General features: G+C 43.1%; 1 protein-coding gene across 1 annotated transcript in view; it reads left to right on the forward strand.

Moving 5' to 3' along the window:
- Positions 1-17,006, forward strand: part of CNBD1 (cyclic nucleotide binding domain containing 1) — a 182,996-nt gene extending 165,990 nt beyond the window's left edge. The window contains exons 7-8 of the mRNA XM_025200242.1: positions 14,470-14,529; positions 16,643-17,006. Coding sequence (XP_025056027.1) covers positions 14,470-14,529; positions 16,643-16,765 — 183 coding nt within the window. The 3' untranslated portion in view covers positions 16,766-17,006. The remainder of the gene's footprint in view (positions 1-14,469; positions 14,530-16,642) is intronic.
- The last annotated feature ends 3,995 nt before the right edge of the window (positions 17,007-21,001 follow it).

The following is a 21,001-nucleotide window of genomic DNA, read 5'->3' on the forward strand; positions in this document are numbered from 1 at the left end:
CCTCTCCTCATCCCTGTCCCTCTCCCCCACCAGCTGTCAGCTGCAGTTGGGGCAGGTGAATGGAACCCCCCCAAGCTTACTGGTTTGGGGGTGGGAGGGCTGAGCCAGGTTGCGAGGCAGGGAGGGCCCCATTCACCCCTGGCCACAGTACCTGACAGCTATAAGTCAAGCTGGGCAGCCCCATGCTGTAGTTTCTGGAAGGAGGCTGGGGCAGTGGGGGTGGATGAATGGAACCCCACTATGCTGCAAGAGCCCCACCACAGCTTGCTGGCTTGGCTGGAGTGAGGCTGGGTTGGGTCCATGTGGCAGGCGATTTCCATTCACCCACCTCCCCTCTCCATCTTGCCCCAGCCTCCTGGCAACTGAAGCCAGAAGCTGCAGCAGGGGGCTGCCCCTCCAGCTTTTGCTGTACCGGGAACTACAGCAAGGGGTGAATGGAGCCCTCCTACTCCACAGACATGGTCTCTCCACTCCTTGACCTTAGCCATCAAGCTTCAGGGGGCCCTCATAGCAGGGGTGGGGGGCATGCCCCCCATCCAGCCAGGCAGGGAGGAGACAGAGTCTTTTCTGTCTCCTCCCTGTGACAGCCCAGGGGTGGGACTGGGCCAGTTATCACCTGGAGCAAATGAGCACTGGCTGAGGCTAGAAAATCACCTGGTGAGGGGCCCCTGGGATGCCAGGGGAATGTGATCTACCTTAACTCAGGATGGAATGCCATACAGACATTCATTTACGTGCTTTAACATAAAGCACTTTAGTCTGATACCATATCTATCCAGGGTTAACTTAGAGTGGGATCCACCATTTTTGGCAGCTTTAAAGTGCTTTCTGCACACTTAAACACAGTACCTAGTATCTGTACCTAGTCATAATGGTCAAATGTGGTTAATGGTGATTTTTTTTGTGGCATTCTTTTGAATTTCTGCCTTAGCCAGTTTTGATTTAAGAAACCAGGAATATTAAGTCACTGTCCTAAAGAAGATAATTGTAACTTACCTCAACTTATTCATATTAATTGCTTTGCCATATGGATATTTGTACACTCCATTGAATAAATATTAATTTTGATGTATTGACTCTGACTGAATATGCTTACCGCTAGTGTTTTCGGTGCACAGAACTCATATCTTAAGCACTGCATGGTAACCTGCTTGTGGAAATCGGTCTCTGTGTTTAGTTGCCTTTATTGCACTGAATTTTTAATTTTTATTTTTTTTGCAAAAATCTAGTTGATAGAGGTGATATCTTTTATTAGACCATGAGCCCTGAGTGCTTTTTCTTCTACACCAATACGGCTACAACCTGGATACCTGACTTACTGCATTAATGACGCTTGGCAGTAGTAATATACTTGTGGAGATCTGTATTGTAACAGTATGACTCCCATTCCTGGAAGGATCTGTTTACTACTGTAAACTTACAATGAATTAGTAGACAAGTTTCTTTCTCACCTTCACAGAATGACCCTTTTCTTTTAAGCCAGTTTCAACTAAAGTTATGGTCATGTAAAGAAGTCATCACAAGGGAAGCTAGAATATATACTGACACCATTGGCTGCTCTGCAGTAACAGCCCATGAATAGGGACCTACTTAATTTGCAGTTTCATGGATCTTGCAGAAACTTTGAAATCTAGGATTTTCTGCAAAATCAACAAAATGCTTAATAAAAATAAAAAGCTGGCTGCCTGTGGTCCTCACTGCTGGAAAGGGAAGGTGCCAGCTGGCAGGACAGCACAAAGGGCAGCAGACGAGATGGCAGCTGTCCCTTCATCGCACCTCCCCCTGCCAGGGCCTCTTCACCAATCAGTCCCAAGGAGTGGGGGAGCACAAAGGGCAGCAGACGAGATGGCAGCTGTCCCTTCATCGCACCTCCCCCTGCCAGGGCCTCTTCACCAATCAGTCCCAAGGAGTGGGGGAGCACAAAGGGCAGCAGACGAGATGGCAGCTGTCCCTTCATCGCACCTCCCCCTGCCAGGGCCTCTTCACCAATCAGTCCCAAGGAGTGGGGGAGCACAAAGGGCAGCAGACGAGATGGCAGCTGTCCCTTCATCGCACCTCCCCCTGCCAGGGCCTCTTCACCAATCAGTCCCAAGGAGTGGGGGAGCACAAAGGGCAGCAGACGAGATGGCAGCTGTCCCTTCATCGCACCTCCCCCTGCCAGGGCCTCTTCACCAATCAGTCCCAAGGAGTGGGGGAGCACAAAGGGCAGCAGACGAGATGGCAGCTGTCCCTTCATCGCACCTCCCCCTGCCAGGGCCTCTTCACCAATCAGTCCCAAGGAGTGGGGGAGCACAAAGGGCAGCAGACGAGATGGCAGCTGTCCCTTCATCGCACCTCCCCCTGCCAGGGCCTCTTCACCAATCAGTCCCAAGGAGTGGGGGAGCACAAAGGGCAGCAGACGAGATGGCAGCTGTCCCTTCATCGCACCTCCCCCTGCCAGGGCCTCTTCACCAATCAGTCCCAAGGAGTGGGGGAGCACAAAGGGCAGCAGACGAGATGGCAGCTGTCCCTTCATCGCACCTCCCCCTGCCAGGGCCTCTTCACCAATCAGTCCCAAGGAGTGGGGGAGCACAAAGGGCAGCAGACGAGATGGCAGCTGTCCCTTCATCGCACCTCCCCCTGCCAGGGCCTCTTCACCAATCAGTCCCAAGGAGTGGGGGAGCACAAAGGGCAGCAGACGAGATGGCAGCTGTCCCTTCATCGCACCTCCCCCTGCCAGGGCCTCTTCACCAATCAGTCCCAAGGAGTGGGGGAGCACAAAGGGCAGCAGACGAGATGGCAGCTGTCCCTTCATCGCACCTCCCCCTGCCAGGGCCTCTTCACCAATCAGTCCCAAGGAGTGGGGGAGCACAAAGGGCAGCAGACGAGATGGCAGCTGTCCCTTCATCGCACCTCCCCCTGCCAGGGCCTCTTCACCAATCAGTCCCAAGGAGTGGGGGAGCACAAAGGGCAGCAGACGAGATGGCAGCTGTCCCTTCATCGCACCTCCCCCTGCCAGGGCCTCTTCACCAATCAGTCCCAAGGAGTGGGGGAGCACAAAGGGCAGCAGACGAGATGGCAGCTGTCCCTTCATCGCACCTCCCCCTGCCAGGGCCTCTTCACCAATCAGTCCCAAGGAGTGGGGGAGCACAAAGGGCAGCAGACGAGATGGCAGCTGTCCCTTCATCGCACCTCCCCCTGCCAGGGCCTCTTCACCAATCAGTCCCAAGGAGTGGGGGAGCACAAAGGGCAGCAGACGAGATGGCAGCTGTCCCTTCATCGCACCTCCCCCTGCCAGGGCCTCTTCACCAATCAGTCCCAAGGAGTGGGGGAGCACAAAGGGCAGCAGACGAGATGGCAGCTGTCCCTTCATCGCACCTCCCCCTGCCAGGGCCTCTTCACCAATCAGTCCCAAGGAGTGGGGGAGCACAAAGGGCAGCAGACGAGATGGCAGCTGTCCCTTCATCGCACCTCCCCCTGCCAGGGCCTCTTCACCAATCAGTCCCAAGGAGTGGGGGAGCACAAAGGGCAGCAGACGAGATGGCAGCTGTCCCTTCATCGCACCTCCCCCTGCCAGGGCCTCTTCACCAATCAGTCCCAAGGAGTGGGGGAGCACAAAGGGCAGCAGACGAGATGGCAGCTGTCCCTTCATCGCACCTCCCCCTGCCAGGGCCTCTTCACCAATCAGTCCCAAGGAGTGGGGTGGCACAAAGGGCAGCCAGCCTTCAAGATGGTGGCTGAACACATGCCCCTTCCTCCCCCTTGATCGCTCCACAAATCAGCACTGAGGGCGGGACCTCTCTGCCAATCAGCACTGAGGGGTGCAGCTGCTGCAAATGCCTGTAAAATCAGCTCTGCACTGCTGGCGAGCCATGAAAAACCCTTTGTCTCACCTTGATTTAGGTAGGTCCCTACCCACGAGCATGTTCTCTCCCTATAGTATATGAGGTAGCTTACCCCATTTTCATTGAGAAGCTATTTTATATCTACTGCAAGATAAAAGCATGCACACGAGCAGTTACTTTGAAGTAGGTAATATACTGTAAGTTTGCACCCCAACTTACCTTGCAGTAATTGTGTGATGCACTGAACAGCATGTGTGTATGAAGTAAAACTGTGAAGTTGCCCTGTCACTGATTTGTTCAGTTGCCCCATGTTGGCCCCTCCAGATTGCTGTGATTCAGTTTAAACACTGGATCCCATGTGTCCTTTTTGCTTGCTAGGGAGACAGAGGTAAGCAGAATTTCTGACCTTGGGCCTTGAGGCATGCCCTGCACGTTCAGATCCTTTTCTACCTATTTGGCACCTCAGGAGACTTAGGTGCACAAGAGTGATCCTATTCCACCCTTTCTGATTCCCTGAAAAACTGTTAATGCAAAAGATGAGTGAATGAGTCTTCCTCACTATTTTTTAATCATCACTTCATCTTAAAATTAAAAAGGCAGTGTGTTACAAAAGCATTAATTTTAGGGACTCAAACAATGGAATTGTTTTGCAACAAGCCGCTGAAGTCTACTCAAATACCTAACAGGTGGAATAGAATCTGGCCCCTAGTGTTTGACGCACAGTTTGGCCATTGAACTACTGCAGTCCCCTTCCAGCTTCCCACAGCCCTTGCTCATGTCCTTGAATTCCACTGTACAATTGAACCCTTCAGGGGTATGTGGTAGGTTTTACCCATAACAAACAATCAAACTTTGCAAAGGACTTTGAAACAATATTTCTCTTCACTCAGTTATCTGAGAAATGCACAGCTATAAGTAAAAATAATAAATCCTACATGCATTTCCCTCAGTTTCCTTACTACTTTCGGAAGAGTTCTTTGGGCCTTTCAGTGTCATGTAATGATTAACTAGAGTTCTCCTCTGTCAGCTGATGGTTTATTTTCTGAACCATTGAATTTTTCTGCTCAAATTACTTTCCTGACTTTGGTTGATCCTGCCACCAACCTTGCCAACCCCATTTACAAAACCCTGTCCATGTTTTCCCTTCTGTCCAAAGACGACTCCTCCCTTCTCCAAGTTCCTGTGTGTCTGCATATGCTCTGTGAGTCTATAGATATATCCGCTCACTCATCTTTGGTTTCTTTGTTTTACTTTGGTAATTTTCAGCTTTCTAGCTGCCCTTTCTTCTCCTGACTCCCTGCAGATAAGTAAGAGAAACTGGTGCTTCTGGGCTTCAGTTAACCCTTGTTCCCAAGGTATTCCATCTGAATGTAGAACTATTAAAATTTAATAGCTAACTATTGGCTGTAGTCTGGAGGGATATAACACGGCCCCTGTCTTCAATGTTTGATACATATTCACATAAATTAATTAAAAATAAAACAATCTCATAATTACTTGATAACATTAACAAGAATTCGTAAGTTATGCAGGGACAGAGTCCCTAAATAGTCATAGCCCATGCAGCAGAAATGTGGGTTTGCTTTTGTGTATAGGGAAAGCTGTTCCTAAGAACTATACAGCAGTAGTGTAGAAAGAATACTAAGATCCTTCAAAATAGTTGCCATCAATTGATGTTACCTTGAAGAAAGCATTTTTTTTTGTTCAGCTATGGATCAAAATGAGCTTTATAAGGAAGCTGTGATTGACAGTGATACATAACTGCTGCTGAGGAAGTTTTGCTGGAGACATGAGAAAGCAAGTTATTCACTATCTTTGATTTGAAGAGTACAATCCTCATGTATTATACAAAAATAGCCAGGATATGTCAAGCTCCATAACCCATGGAGGCCTCTGTTTGGTTTTGCTTCTTGCTTTCTGTCTGTTTCCTCACCAAATACTTTCCAGAGGGAGATGCCAGTGAAAGGGCAGTATAGATAAATTCCTCGTGTACTGAAAGACCCTGGCATACCATGAAGAAAATTGAGAGCTGCATTTTAATATTAAACTAAGCCTAGTTTGAAACAGTTTTTTTCCCAATGCTACTTTAATAAGACAACTGTTTTGTTTTTTTTTTTTTCTTTAATTTTCTTGTCTGGGCATGTAACCTCACTATAGTAAATGGCACTTTATTTAATGCAACTGTTGTTGATTTCTGATAGATTTTGTTATAGGGTCTTCTAGACCTGTATCAGGGGCCTTGGATTAAGCTGCAGCCAAGATAATGCCTGGTGGCTGAGTTGCAAAACTGACTAAGACTGGTGCCCAGTGGCTTGTGTAGAGACCTCCACAAGAGAATTGGAATATTTCATCACCCTGCTTCCAGGATGGACCATGAAAGGCAATAATTTGACTTGTACAAATCAGATACGGCTCATCATTAATATAAGTCAATGAATATACGTGTAAATCCAGTTTGTGTGAGGTCAGAATTGGGACACTTCTCTTATTGTTCTTTTAAGCTCCAGCTCAGATTAGCTTACTTTGTTCATGAAACTCATTGATGTTTGATTCAAGACAAATCAAGGCTGCACTGGTGGTCAAGAATTTACTGCAGGAGCATAACTAAGGGCAGCAACCAGGACAGCAAGCCAAAGGCCAAGGAAATCAATGAACGCTTTTCACTGATTTCAACAGGCTTTAACCAAGTACAGTAAAAGCCCTGTTATCTGACATTTTACTAACTGGAATACTCTACTAACCGGAATTCTGGCTGGCCAGCAGGATGCAGGGGAGCGCCACTGCCACCCACCACCCTGCACTGCCACTGCACTGCATCAAGCTGAAACGGCCATCCTGCACTGCCACCACTCTGTGTCTAGCCACTGTCCCCACCCCACAACCGAAAACAGCCAGCCTCAGGTAACCAGAATTTTTAGATACCCGGCACCCCCCATTTTCCTCTCGTGCCTGATAACAGGGCTTCTACTGTACTCTGTGCTTATCAAAATAGTCGTAACAGACGTCTTAGCTTGCCTGATTCTTAATAACAAAAGTATTGTATCACTGACTTTTGAAGCAGCAGCATCTAAAAGCTGCTGTGTTTTTATATTTACTATTTCTGTGGATGACCTGAATTATTCTTAACCTCCCTGTTTACTTTCAAAACAATAATCATATTCCTGTCAACAACCTTCAATTGTAAATGAAATCTGAAGTAATTAGTCACTGACAATAGACCTCAGTTTGCTTGCATGTAATCTGAAGGATTTCTAAAGGAGAGAAATATTAAGTACAGATGTTCTTCCCTTTATTATCCTCAGGCCAGTAGGGAAATAAAACATTTTAATTGAATTTGAAAGACTGTTTCCAAACTGCTGGCCTAGAAGAAAAGCCTTGGATATCATTTGTTGTAAAGTTGCTTATAGATCTATAGAGCAAACTCTAAATGCAGCAGTCCAGTTATATCCCACAAACCATTGGAAGTAGATGGACCAAGTCAGTCAAGTATTTGTCCTCTTCAGAAAGGTACAAGAAAATGTGCAAGACAAATTTTGACTCTCACAGAGTATAAATACATTTTATACAACAGCATGTTGAAATGTTTTTAAAAATCAGTTTTTACTGAACGAGAATGGGAAATGGAATGGGCCTTGTATGTGTAATTTATTATATGAACATATACAGAAAGCTATCCTTTGCACAGAAGCCAGAAAAGATCTATGTTACTTATTTTCTTGATCAACATACTCCACATTGAAGTTTGTTTACTGCCCAAAATTGTACCATAGCAAATTAAGCCATGCAAGGCTTTTGTGTTGAATACCTCTATGGACCAAAGGTTGTGTTTTATAAGAGTACTGAATTGTTTTATTGTATTCATGTTGTGGTTGCTGCTATATAATAATTGAACATTAGAAACTGTTCTTTTAAATAATATGAAGATGTAAGCAATGGGTTTATAGACTGTTGTCCTCTTCTGCAAACATAAGTATAGTACGAATTTCATAGAGTGAAGAATGCTGTACGTGGAGATTTTAATTCCATTGTAATTTAACTAGATGGAGCTAGAACTGCGATACTCAGATCATGGCTTCTGAGCATCAAGTGACTCTTCAAATCATTACCTGTGTTTCTTGTGTAAAATATTAGCAAAGGTTTTTATTTTTTTTTTCTTTGACTGCATATATTGGCTATGTCTTTCCTGCAGTCATGAATACTGCAACAGCTGGAACACAAACTGCCAATGTCAACTAATGTACTCTGGGGGGTTCTTTACATTGAAATGGAGTGTGTTCTGTCATAGTTCACACAGGTTGGTGATGTATGTTGTTTTTCTGGTTTAGGTGGCTCCTGAGTCAGTCAGGACATAGTGCCACTGAACTTAGAGCATGCTTAAGTGTTGTTGTTGTTGTTGTTGTTATACTAACATAACAGGAATGAACCTGTTAGATTTTTTAAGGGAGTGTTAGCTGTATGGTGGTGTTGGTCTTTCCTAATTACAGTATGGAACATTCTCCCTAAAAGTGGAGTATGGTATGATGAGTTGAGAAACATGGCATAAATCTTCACATTTCACCATCCTATGGGGTCAATTTTATTAAGCTGAACATCTCATGAATACTTACTTACCTATTTATTTATTTCTCAGTGGTCATGCTTTTGTTTGCACCACAGAGTAGAAATATCTTTTCCTCAACATCACATAAAGGGAAAAGAAAAATGTCAACTGTTAACATTCATAGGGCTAAATTACCCTCAGATTCATATTGTGTTTCCAAATTTTATGTTAAGAGATTGATGGGCTGGCAGCAGCATCCTCAGATATATTACAAACTTTTGGAATTCCACCATTCTCTCAAATGCATGGATTTTCTGATCTGTTTTCCATAGTTATGATTGTGGATCTTCTTAAAGAGGTGGACCAATTTAGTAAAACACTGAAATCTTTGTATGTTACCCTCCCTTAGACTTGGACCCAGTTCAGCATATATACATTACAATTGACTTTGAAAGCTATAATATGCATATGTGGAGCCAACAGGGATCTCTCTGATTAGGGATCTGTGCAATGAAAATCATTTTATTTTCACTCTGGAGACTGGAAATTGATTATCAAGAACGTGGCATAAGTGAACATCATGAAATAGTTTGACTTGGTTAAATATATTAACAGATCCAGGCTGACACAATTAGGCTAAGATAAAATATAATAGGTTTTCTTTTGATACGCCTTGGAAATATATGTGTTGGGCTGAAAGGTTTTCTAGGAAAATGTAGATCATATTAACGTTGATGTCATTTATGTTTAGGTATATCTGACTAAAATTTAATGGACTAATTCCAATCTGGGAAGCTCAGTTTCAACTCCCTAATTAAATTAATGGGAGTTGAAACTGATCATCTGACAGGAGAACTGTATTTTAAACTTCTTGAATTTCTTTCTTTTCTTGTTTTTATTATTGTTATTGTTGTTATGATTACAGTAGCACCTATGAGCTCTAGTTAGGATTAAATCGATGTTACGCTACATAATGTATAAGCATAGAGACACAAAGAGCATTGTCAAATTGAAAAAAGATGTAACAAAAGGAGGTAAGAGGAGAGCCAGGATAGAGCTTTGTGTCACTTAACTTTTTCAAATAGATATAAGGAAGGAAAGAAATAATGGAACTGTCTGCAGTTGCCTTGGACCAAATAACTATAAGAAATTTTGTTAACCCTTGATTGTTAATTGGAGGATAAGTTCTCAACCTGCAGTCAGTCATCTTTCTGTCTATGAGTAGATTTATCTGAAGAATAAACCTTTATGATTTGATAGATATGTGGAGAGACGTGGTTCCTTGCAGCAAAACTAAAAATACAGTGTAAATAAATTCCTTTCCCCAAAGAGCATTAAATCTAAAGATCCTTATCCTGGTATTTTAGTCTAATGATGAACCGTAAACTGCATTCACTGATTTTAAAAAGAATTAGGTCTCTGGTTAATCTGACATGATTTATTGAATATAAAGATTATGGAAATCTTGTTGCTGGTTTTTCAAATGAAATAATGTCATTTGGCATTCACTTTTTCTCATAACACAAGTTCAGCAAAACATTGATAATTTCATAGGTGATACAATTCATAATTAGTAACATGATTTATATTATCCTACTCCCTATAGGTAAAAAGTCAGGAAACCTCATCTAAAATTGAAGCAAACAGGAGAAGAAAAAGATGAAAGATCTACATAGGAATGAGGAGCCTAGTGCTGCTTCTGTTTAGGTCACGGGCAAAGCTACAGTAGAAGGGAGGGAAGTAGGGAGTCTTGGGACAGTGGATATAACATGCCAGTAGTTGGGGGTTGCAGGGTAATAAGACAGACCAAGGCAACTGGGAGAAAAGAAAAATGGGTGAAGTAGTGACTGAATATAAACAAGGGTTGAAACAGTTGATGATCAAGGGAAGAATGTGAGGTATCATGGAATGGAATGGAATGAAATATAGTGTATAAGCTAAGATAGACATAGGCTATTAACTATAAGAACAATAGGGGATCAAAGTAAGGAATATCTGATGATAAACAAAACATGTGACACCCCTTCACAATTTCTTGTCTTTGTGCTGTCAGTGTATGCATTGTTCCAGCCGACAGGTGGATTCCAGACTCCTGTACAAGTATCACAGTCCATACTTGCATATCAAATTCTTAGATCGTACACTTTTGGGTTTAAGGATCTATCTCATGAAATTGGTTGGTCTTTCATGAAGTTTTATATGTAAGGACTGCTGGAGTTTGCACTGGAAGTGTGCTTCATGGTGGCTCCTTTAATCTTTCAGTTTCCCCCATCTGCCCCACTCCTGCCCCTGATTGGCAGAGAGTCAAAAACCATGATTTTAAGTATTGCATGATTTTTGCCTTCTGTTGCTGATTGGTGGTGGCCCCATTGCTTGCTGCTGCCTGGACAGGAAGCAAAAACTGTGGCATATTTAAAATAGCAGTTTTCACTTCCAAGCTATGATTTCTGACACACACCATGATCCCAGACAGCAAGCAGCGGGACTGCTGGGGCCCCTCTGCTGGTCAGTGATGAGGGTGGTGCACAGGGAAAACTGCAAGATTAAAGGAGCCACTGTGCAGTGCACTTTCAGTGCAAATTCTAGTGGTCCCACCCTCCCAGAGGTGGTACAGTCACCCACGCTGGTTACCTTCAGAAAGCATCTTGACATGCACCTTGCTGGGCTCATCTGACCCTAGCAGTCTTTCCTTCTCAAGTGCAGGGGGGATGGATGGGGTGATCTGTAAGGTCCCTTCCAGCCCCTAACATCTATGAAACTGAAATTATCATATGTCCTAATATGGCAACATTGTGGGCCTACTCATGGCAAGGTAGCTTCTATAAAATACCATAATGTTGCAACCTCCAGAGTAAAATGAGTATAGGGCAACTAAAAACCCTAGCTGTCACTGACTTCTGGGTACTCCTTGGTTGGAAAAAGGCTTAAGGATATCACCCTGACAGAAACGTGCCCTTGCTGAGGTATTAGACAGTCAGCAGCAGTTCTTACCTGTTGCTGTCCGGCAGAAGCTAAAGCCATTGAGGCAATGAACATCTGGACTCAGTTTAGCCTTTGGATTTGATCTCAGTGGTCTAAAGGGGGAATGGTAGGTCTTGCGTAACCTGCACTCCATACTCTTGCCTAGGTGTATGCATCAAATGTCTTGGTGTGACAGTCTTGAGACTCTGTACAAACAAATATATCAGGCACATGACTAGACCTATTATGCATACACCATGATCCAGAGGATCAGTGGTTGCCTACTATACTTATAGTTGCCATGAGGGCACTTGGTGCATTTGGCTACAATGTCATTCTTACACTGCCATAAACACTTTGGAATTATCTGAGTCAACCCTTGCATGCATCTTAATAAACTGACTCTATACTAACTTCTTTCCTATCTGCAGACACCTTACCTGCTTTTCAAAAATTGTTTAAAATGACTGCTGGTGGCACTTTAATTTTCTCTGGCTGACCCCTTAGGAGCTTTGGTGATTTACTATTTGAGATATTTAATTGATCCAAGTACTCTTTGCCTTTTTGCTTAACAGGATTTTTACCTGAAATTAATATTTTTCCTTTATGAATATTTCCCTCCTCAAATTTCTCCCCATTATATTTTTAATTAATGCCAGAGGAAAAGTAGCAGTGATTAATCATAGACTGTTTTCATTTAGGTAGCAACATACATGGAGAACTTAATCTCACCCACAGTCAGATCTGCCCCTGTGGATCTTGGGAATTCAAGGGCAGAAACACTGTCTTTATGTACCTTGTGATTAGCAGGCACTGATGATAATTTTATACTAAGGACTATAATTTCCATTTTAATAAAGGTTAGAACTGCATCCCAAATAGGTTTTTAAAATCTTGAAATGTAAACTTAAGGTGTAATCTAAAGCCATTTCATCGACTTGAGTAGATTCTTGTTGAAGACCTTCATGAATGGCAAGTGTGAATAGATGGCTGAGCTCAGTGTCAGGGTTTTATTATCATTTCAGAGCCCAACACTTTTCAGCAAAATCCTTCATGCAAATTACTTCTGAATATTTACACACAACAATGTGTTACAAAAGAATAAATCTAGAAGAGAAAATGGGTTGTTCCAAGAACTCCAGGGTACTCATTCTGTAGCTGTCTTAGTCTGAAGTCAGAAGGCAGGGCAGAGTTGCACCTTTTATAGACTAATTTTGATAGTATCTGCCAAACTAAGCTGTTGCTTACAAAAGTGTATATACCTCTGAATTAGTTAGGCTATAGGATACAACTCTGCCTTGCCTTCTGCCTGATTTGTCCTGTGAAGATTGTCAATTTCCTTGAGACCAAAGTTTCAAGCATGATCTTTGTTTTTCTGTGTAGAACTGTTCATACGTCTGAGGTTCTGTAGTGTGGAGCAGGTTGTTTTCAGCAATTTTTGCCAGGGTAGCAAAACATTTCATTATCTGTAAGACCGGACCCACCAGGGGGTTTATTTCACTCCTCTTTCCAGCATTGGCTCTCACTGGCATAATCATGGGCTACTTTCTGTTAGTAGGCATGAATAGCAAGATCCCAGCTTTTATTAATAAACATAACCAAATATCTGTCTACAGGCCAGACGTGTCTCACTTTTCAGGCCCTGACAGCTTTAAAAAAACATTTTTGTCTCTATTTTTGTCCACATCATGGGACCAGCTACTCAAATAAACCACCAGCCACCTGGATTAATGACACTGAGTGCATCTACACATGCTATAAAGGCAATGTGATAAATTCCTGTGCAGTTTGCGCTGGAGTAAGCAGCTCTTGGGTGCAGCATCTACACGTATGCCCAGGAACGCAGCAATTTGAGCCAGAGCAGAGCAACCCTGGGCTGGCAGAGGGTCTGCAGGATCAACCCTGGGCTCTGGGTAGCATTGTCGGCTGGTGGAGAGGCTGGCTGGGGCATGAGAGTGCTAAAGTGTGGGGCTAGGCAGTAGGCTGCCCATGCACTTTAGGACCCTCATGCCCCAGCCAGCTCCCGTCATCATCTACACATGAATTTTGGTAGAGTTAAGTACTCCGCTATAAGGTAGTATTGTCCCCAACAGTAATTTCCTGCAGTGGAATTAAATAATTTACTGTGGCCTAATACTGGTGCATGTGTAGATGGTGACACTTTACAGCAGAGCTAAGTAGTAAACTCCTCAGTAAAGTGCATGTATAAATGCATCCACTGACAATCATTTATATGAACAGTATGTGCACCAGAAATCATTTCTAGGTCTGTCCTATTATGATGTTACTATCCTGACCCCTCCATAAAAACTTGCAGCCATACGACTCCATCAGTTTAGCCCATTAATCCCATCCCATTAAATCATGTACATAGACTTGAGGTTCTTGGTCAAATTTTTGGTGAACCAACAAATAATGATGTTGCCAGTTTATGTTCATTCCAGTCAGGCTCATTATTTGTATCTTTCAAGACTTTGGACCAAAGCCACCTTTAGAGGATGTGTGTGCTTATATGCATGCATGCATATGCACATGCATGTGTTCATGTACAGATTTTGTCTGAGTTGCCCAAAGTCTGTCAGGCTCACATTTGGCTTAACTGTAGACATAATAGATTATTTTTATGTTGATGTGTGCAAAGGAGATTTTATGGTTCTAGTCCCAGTAGATTTTGCTGTATTAGAAGTGGAAATATAGTTATTTGGACTTGATTCTGTGTATTGTCAATAGCATTTACAATTATTTTTTAATGAAGTGAAGTTATAGGATCAACATTTGTCTGGTTTTGAATGTGACCTCCCTGTGAGAAAAGCATTCTTATTAGAGAACAGTTACTCAACAGTAACATATCTCTAACTGATACTGCATTGCCTGTTGTTTGCAGTTATGTATGCTGTGCAAGAATAAATTAAATAATTAATAAATTAATACACAAATTAAAGTTTTGTGTCCATAAGCTTGTCAAACTTCTCTCCCAACTATCCAGGTGTTCCAATAAAAAATATCACAAAAAACACTTGACTCTCATAAAATTAATAATATAGTCTTAATGGGATTATAAAATGTGGCAGTTACTGAAATTAGGCCACAAAGACTCTAAAAAAATTGAAAAAAAATAATCAGAATTATTCTGTTTCCATTTAGGATGAGATCAACTTTGAATATATAAACAAAGAAAGACACAAAGAATGGCAGGTTGTCAAGGTATGACTGTATATAATAATAGGGAGCACTTACATAACATCTTACCATGTTTGTGAAAAACCCTGTGTAAAAAGGAGTTTAATAAAGCTTTGAGTGAATAAAATATTAGGTTTTTTAATGGGGAATTTCAAGTCTAAAGGCAAAAAGATATGTTTTCATAATTTCTATCAAACCAAGGAGGCTTAAACCAAAAATTGAGCTATGTTGAACATAATTTGCTGACAATATCCTTCAGTTTAAAAGAAATCAAGAAACCCATTTGCATTAAAAAACACTCATAGTAACTGAAAACCCAAACAATCAGTACAATACAAAGTACCCATTGTTGAAAGTATTCATACCCATTGTTCGTATAAATAAGTATGAATGTGCAAAGATGGTTTAAGTAGCTGTGGAAATAAGGGGCACCTAAACATATGATGGATTTCTGCTCCATGTGCTAATTAGCATGTGTTGGAGCCAAAACAATTAAATGAGTCTTCTTCAAGTCTGCTGGAGCCTGCTAATTAGTGTGCTCCAACAGCCTTCACATCATGTGTATTCAGTGTCCCCACATTTCAAAATGGTGGTGGGGGCGCTTTAACTAAAGCTCATTGAATGAGCTTTAGTTAAAGCACCCCTGCTGCCATTTTGAATTATGGGATGCTGAATACACATGAAGCTGCAGCAACTTTAATTAGAGTGGCTCTCAGAGCCACTCTAATTAAAGCCCCCCACCCATCCCTCCTCGGAGCACGTGTATAGATGCCCAAGTTGTATAAAAGTTTCCATTTTGTTTATATGATAATCTAAGTCACTGGAATTTACATAGGTGCTGATTTCCTGTTGTGGTCTATGGGTGCCAAAATGCAGTCTCTCAAACAGCGCCTATGTCTTACTGTTCTCCTCTTTGTACATAAGGGTCAAACCTATTCATATCACCACCATGCTCCCCCCTTCCCCCCCACCCAGAACTATTCATAAAACTTTGTGGTTTTTGATAGAAGCTGTAGCTACATGAGAGAACATAAATGCATTTTCAATAGCGTGCAAAATTTTACCAAAAATGCACCAGCTATCTAATGTGTTTAATCTGTTAGCAGGTGTTATCACTTCTCGGTTCTTAAGTGACCAGATGTCCCTATGTTATCAAGACTGTGTTAGAATTTAATAGATGTCCTGCTGGTATTTGTAAGGATTTTTTCTGAGATATTGAAATGATATATTTTTGTGCTAAAAAAACCTGTACTAGCTCTTATCTTCATGTTATCAATCAATTCTACAAAGCCTTCCCTGCATGTAACACATGTTAAATAGTGCTGGTTGTAATTGGTGCTGTAGAAATACAGATGATTGGTAGATGTATATATAGATAGAAGTTTTGCACTGGCAGAAAATGTGTGGCCTGCCATAAAATTCAGAAAAAAATGTGGCACAGTCTGTTATGCATTGAATTCCAGAGTTTCACTTCTACAAAGAATGAGCTTGCAGTGCCAGATGAATTATTTAACATTTTGATTAAACACAGGTACTGTAACAGAAAATTAACTTCAATATGTTTAGCAAAATATATCCTTGCCTCTGTCCCACATGGAAATAACTTAGTGCGTGTTTGTTAAATAGAAACAATCTGTTTGATAATTTTTCATAAACAGGAAAAAAACAAAAAACAAGTTCCAAATTCTCCAGATTTTTAAGCTTAATTTCAAACCTGAATTTCAGCACTAGCCATTGGCTCCACATCTGGCAAAATGAAAGCCTTCAGGCTAAACCTTCCCAGTCTTTGTGTTTTGATCCTATCTCTAATACAGGCTTAAAGTTTTAGGGGTAAATTCTCCCTGCATTCATACAGTGATTCTCTGCTTCAGTGCACTTGTTGTATATAAGTATATCTCCATCCATTCAGTGGGCTTTCTCTCACTTCACACTAGTGTAAATAAATGTACTTCCATCATGCTAGTATAAATAAATGTACTTCTGTCTTCTGATTCATTGAAACTAGTGGAATAAAATGAGCATAATGCAGGTCATGTATCGCTCTGTGTTTAGGCTATATATTAAATGGCCTTTCCTTTGTTAAAGCTCGAGCACAGTAATATTTTCTTTTTCTTTAAGTTTTTCTTTCTCTTTTCAGAACATGGTGGTGCAAGATATATTGTTTCACAATGGAATTGTTCCTGGTTTGGGGAAATGGACACATGAATTGAGTCATCCAGCTAAGGCAGGGTGTGGGAAGAGACAGAACAAATGCTGTTAAGTGACGTCGGTCTGTAAGAGGCTTGGGACTTCAGTGCAAGCCAACAATCATTTCATTACTTTTGTTTCTCTTTGCTGTCACAACAGCCCTCCCAGGTTAAGTCTCTCGCCTACTCAATTTCTTCCTGTAGACCAACATACATCTGTTAATTATTTCTACTTGGCAAACTTTCCTCCCCTTATCCCTCCTGTTTCCTGTGCTATGACCCATTTTTGATGGAAGAAATAAAAACAAACATGAATAAGTGTATTTTTTTCTTGGCATTTAGTTAATTTTAACATATTATTAAAAACTCCAGGAATAATAGGTTTCTGGCTTCCTTGTAAAGTGTTTTAATTAACTGAGTTTTACTTTCTTAAACAATAGTATAGAAGAAGAATAGGTTCTCTGTATAATAAATCTTATTTGTATGTAGCAGTACAGAATTGTGGTGTTTGGAGCCTGAGACCCCTGACAGATATTACACTTAAGATGTCATCAACTGATTAATGTTAAGTAGTGACCTGCCCACTTTAGCAGGGCACTGGGGTGTGCCTGCTGCTTTAAGGGAGCTAGCAGCCTGTGAGGCTGCTTGCAGATGTGGTACAGGGGGCTAATGAGAGGCACACCTGACTAGAAGGAGTCTCAGGCTGAAGCACTACACGCCCAGAGCCTGAGCCAATCAGGTAGTGTCTTCCTGGTGGCCACAAGGTGTGGAGTTCTAGGCAACAGGGCTCTTGATGTGAGAGGAACTTATATAAACAACTCTGCAGGCCTGGAAGCAGAGGCAAGGCCCCTGGGCATAGAAGGACTGAGTTTTACAGGCAAGTGGCTTTTTGTTTTATTTTGAGCCCACAGAGGGTCCTGGTGCCCAGGGAAGGGCTCAGTTAGACCAGAGGGTCCCTGAGCCAGAGAAGAGCTGCAAGTAGGACCAGGGGCCCAGGAGCACAGAGAAGGGGTGATGTGTAGGACCAGGAGCCCAGAGAAAGGGCAGTGTGTAAGACCAGGGGCCTGAGAGTCCAGGGACTGTTTAAGGACCAAGGGGGTCCAAAGGCCCAAGGGTCCGAGTTTTTAACTGTTGTTCATCCTTTTCAAGCAAAGATGACTGCATCCAGTGGGGAGGGGGGAGAAGGGAGAAGGGAGAAATGAAGCAGGAAAGAAAAAAAGAGGGAGAAAGAAGAGAGAGGAGGGGGAGGAGGCTAGGTCACTTGGTTATGCAGGTGACATATAAGCCCAATCTTTGCCCTGAACAATCTGCTGCAACAGGAGCAGGAGAGCAATGAGGACTGGACATGAGAGGTCCTCGTTTTCCTGGCCACACGCTTCTTCACTGCCTCTGCTGCATGCCATTGCTCTAAGGCCAGTGCTTCGCTCTGAACTGATGACCTCCAGGATGGATGGTCACGAGTGATTTACTTCCATGACTCCAGGTCAATGCAAAAACTCTTTAGGGACATCTTTAGGTTGTCCTTGTACCACTTCTTTGGTGTGCCGTGAAAGTGTACTCCATTTGACAGTTCGCTGTAGAAGATTTTCTTTGGCAGGTGAGTGTCAGGCATTCTTAAAAGATGGCCAGCCCATCTTAGCTGCACCAGTTTCAGTAGGGTGTGAATACTGGGGAGAGCTGATCTTCTGAGCACCTCAGTGTCTGGAATCTTGTCCTATCACTTGATGTTCAGTTTCTTTTGCAGGCAGCACAGGTAGAAGTGGTTTTGTTTCTTCACATAACGCTGGGAGCCAGGCTTGCTACTTGCTGGTGAAGGGCAATCCCAGCATCCCTATTGCACAAACAATATGGCACAATGGGACCTGATCCAGGATCCCACAACCATGCCTCTGGCCATGAATGTGTAGCATGGCAGGAAGTGCAGTTGTTGGGATCCTGCATCAGGTCCAGTTGTACCTTTAGTGCAATGTCTGTCAGGGGCCTGGGTGTCACACATTCTTGCATACCATCTGAGGTATAAAATTCTTGAACATCCACAAGTCTCCTCTGGTGTTCTTCTGCCTCCTATTCTTCTGCCCTTTTTAGATTTCCATGTCCCATTCTTTTGACCCTCCTGATAGTAGACCCGTGCATTCAGTCACATACTGGAACATACATCCTAGGAGGAGTAACCCAGAATGCAGTGTGTGCATTCAGTATCTGAAGATGAATATGTCACATCATAGTACTGATGCACAGGCAGTGATTTAAAAAGAAACTTCTTACCCTAGTGTGGAGTCCATTGAGGTATGCTGACTTTCTCCAAAGTAGGAAAATGAGAGCTATAATCTTCAACAGAGTTGATGGAGCAGAAGTGAAGTATGAAGCATTTAGCTGAGACTCAACTTAGCCTTTTGCCAGCCCTGCAAATACCAATAGACACCCCCCATGTGTGGGGTGGAATGCTATTTCACTTTGTGTACATAAATGACAGCTTTTCAGACACATAAGTGGTATTCTTGGAACTAAGACCCATAAGCACATGAATACATAAGCTCAGCATGCTCAGTAAGCTATGCATTGGCTGGGCATGTACACTCATAAAACCTGGAAAAGTGGAAGAGGAGCTTCCCTCTCTAATGTTCGTTTTGAAGCTGGCATCCTCCTCCTTCCCCTTCTCCCCCCCTGCCCCCCTTAGTCATGGATTTTTGTCCAGCTCTGTTTTCATAACTTATACACACTTATGTATCCAAAATGGGGGGGGGGGGGGGGGGCTGGGTAATGCCCAACCAGTGCATAGACAACCAAGCATGCTCAGTCTACATGCTCATGTTAAGCATCCACAGTTCAAGGTAAAAGAATTGAAACCTACATAGTAATAGAATTGAAACTTACATAGAGTAATAGAATTCCACTGTCAGAGGTGTTGAGTACATGGGGGCCCAAGGGCCCTGTCCCCCCTTGGGAAGAGTGATGTTACCTGAAACGTGGAAAACTTTCCACATGCCCATCATGTGGAAAGATTCCTAAGGATTGGAAGAGGGCCAACATTATGCCCATCTTCAAGAAGGGCAAGAGGAAGGACCCAGGCAATTATAGGCCGCTCAGCCTAATCTCCATCCCAGGGAAAATCCTGGAAAAACTCATTAAAGAATCTATGTGAGGTACTCTGATTGAGGGTAAGATTCTGAATGACAGCCAGCATGTCTTTGTCATGGGTAGGTCTTGTCTTACCAATGTCATCTCCTTCTATGAACAGGTCTCTTGCTACCTGGACACGGGAGAGAAGGTTGACATTATATATCTGGACTTCAAAAAGGCTTTTGAACTAGTATCCCATGATATCCCTGTGGAAAAATTGGAAGATTGTGGGCTTAACTGTTCAACAGTTCAGTGTGTGGAAGACTGGTTGCATGGTAGGACCCAAATCGTTTTCATGAATGGATCTGTGTCATTCTGGCGAGAAGTGGCCAGTGGTGTCCCTCAGGGGCCCATGCTTGGACTGGTGTTTTTCAACATCTTTATCAATGATTTGGATGTGGGGGAGAAAAGATTGCTGGCTGAGTTTGCGTACAACACCAAATTATGGGAGAGTGTGGTCATGCCAGAAGATAGGGTGCAGATACAGGCAGACCTGGACAGGCTGGAGAGTTGGGCAGATCGGAACCAGATGAAGTTCAACACTTAGAAGTGTAAGATGGTCCATCTGGGGGCAAACAATTCCCAACATACCTACAGGATTGGTGGCAACAGTTTGACTTGCACCACAGCTGAAAGGGACCTAGGGGTAGTGATTGACCATTGCATGAACATGAGACGTCAGTGTGATGCTGTGGCCAGCAGGGCAAACAACATGCTGGCATGCATTAAGTGTTGCATCTCATGAAAAACTAGGAAAGCGATACTCCCACTGTATTCCACACTGGTGAGAATGCAGCTGGAGTACTGCATCCAGTTCTGGGTGCCACACTTCAACAAGGACATGGAAAAACTAGAGAGGGTCCAGAGAAAAGCCACCTGTATGATCAGGGACTTGCAAGACAAGCCATATGAAGAGAGGCTGAGAGACTTGGGCCTCTTCAGCCTCAAGAAGAGAAGGCTGAGAGGGGACTTGGTAGTGTCTTACCGCTATATCAGGGGAGTACATCAGGAACTCGGTGAACAGCTGTTCACCAGGGCACTCTTGGGGAAGACTCCTGGAAGGCGGCTTCAGACTCAATTCCGGGAAAAACTCCTTCACAGTCAGGGTGTCCAGACTATGGAATGAACTTCCTCCAGTGGTGGTGCAATCACCTACCCTGGAAATCTTCAAAAGGAGACTGGACAGTCAC

This window comes from Alligator sinensis, unplaced genomic scaffold (assembly GCF_000455745.1).
Source record: "Alligator sinensis unplaced genomic scaffold, ASM45574v1 scaffold717_1, whole genome shotgun sequence".
Taxonomy (NCBI): Eukaryota; Metazoa; Chordata; order Crocodylia; family Alligatoridae; genus Alligator; species Alligator sinensis.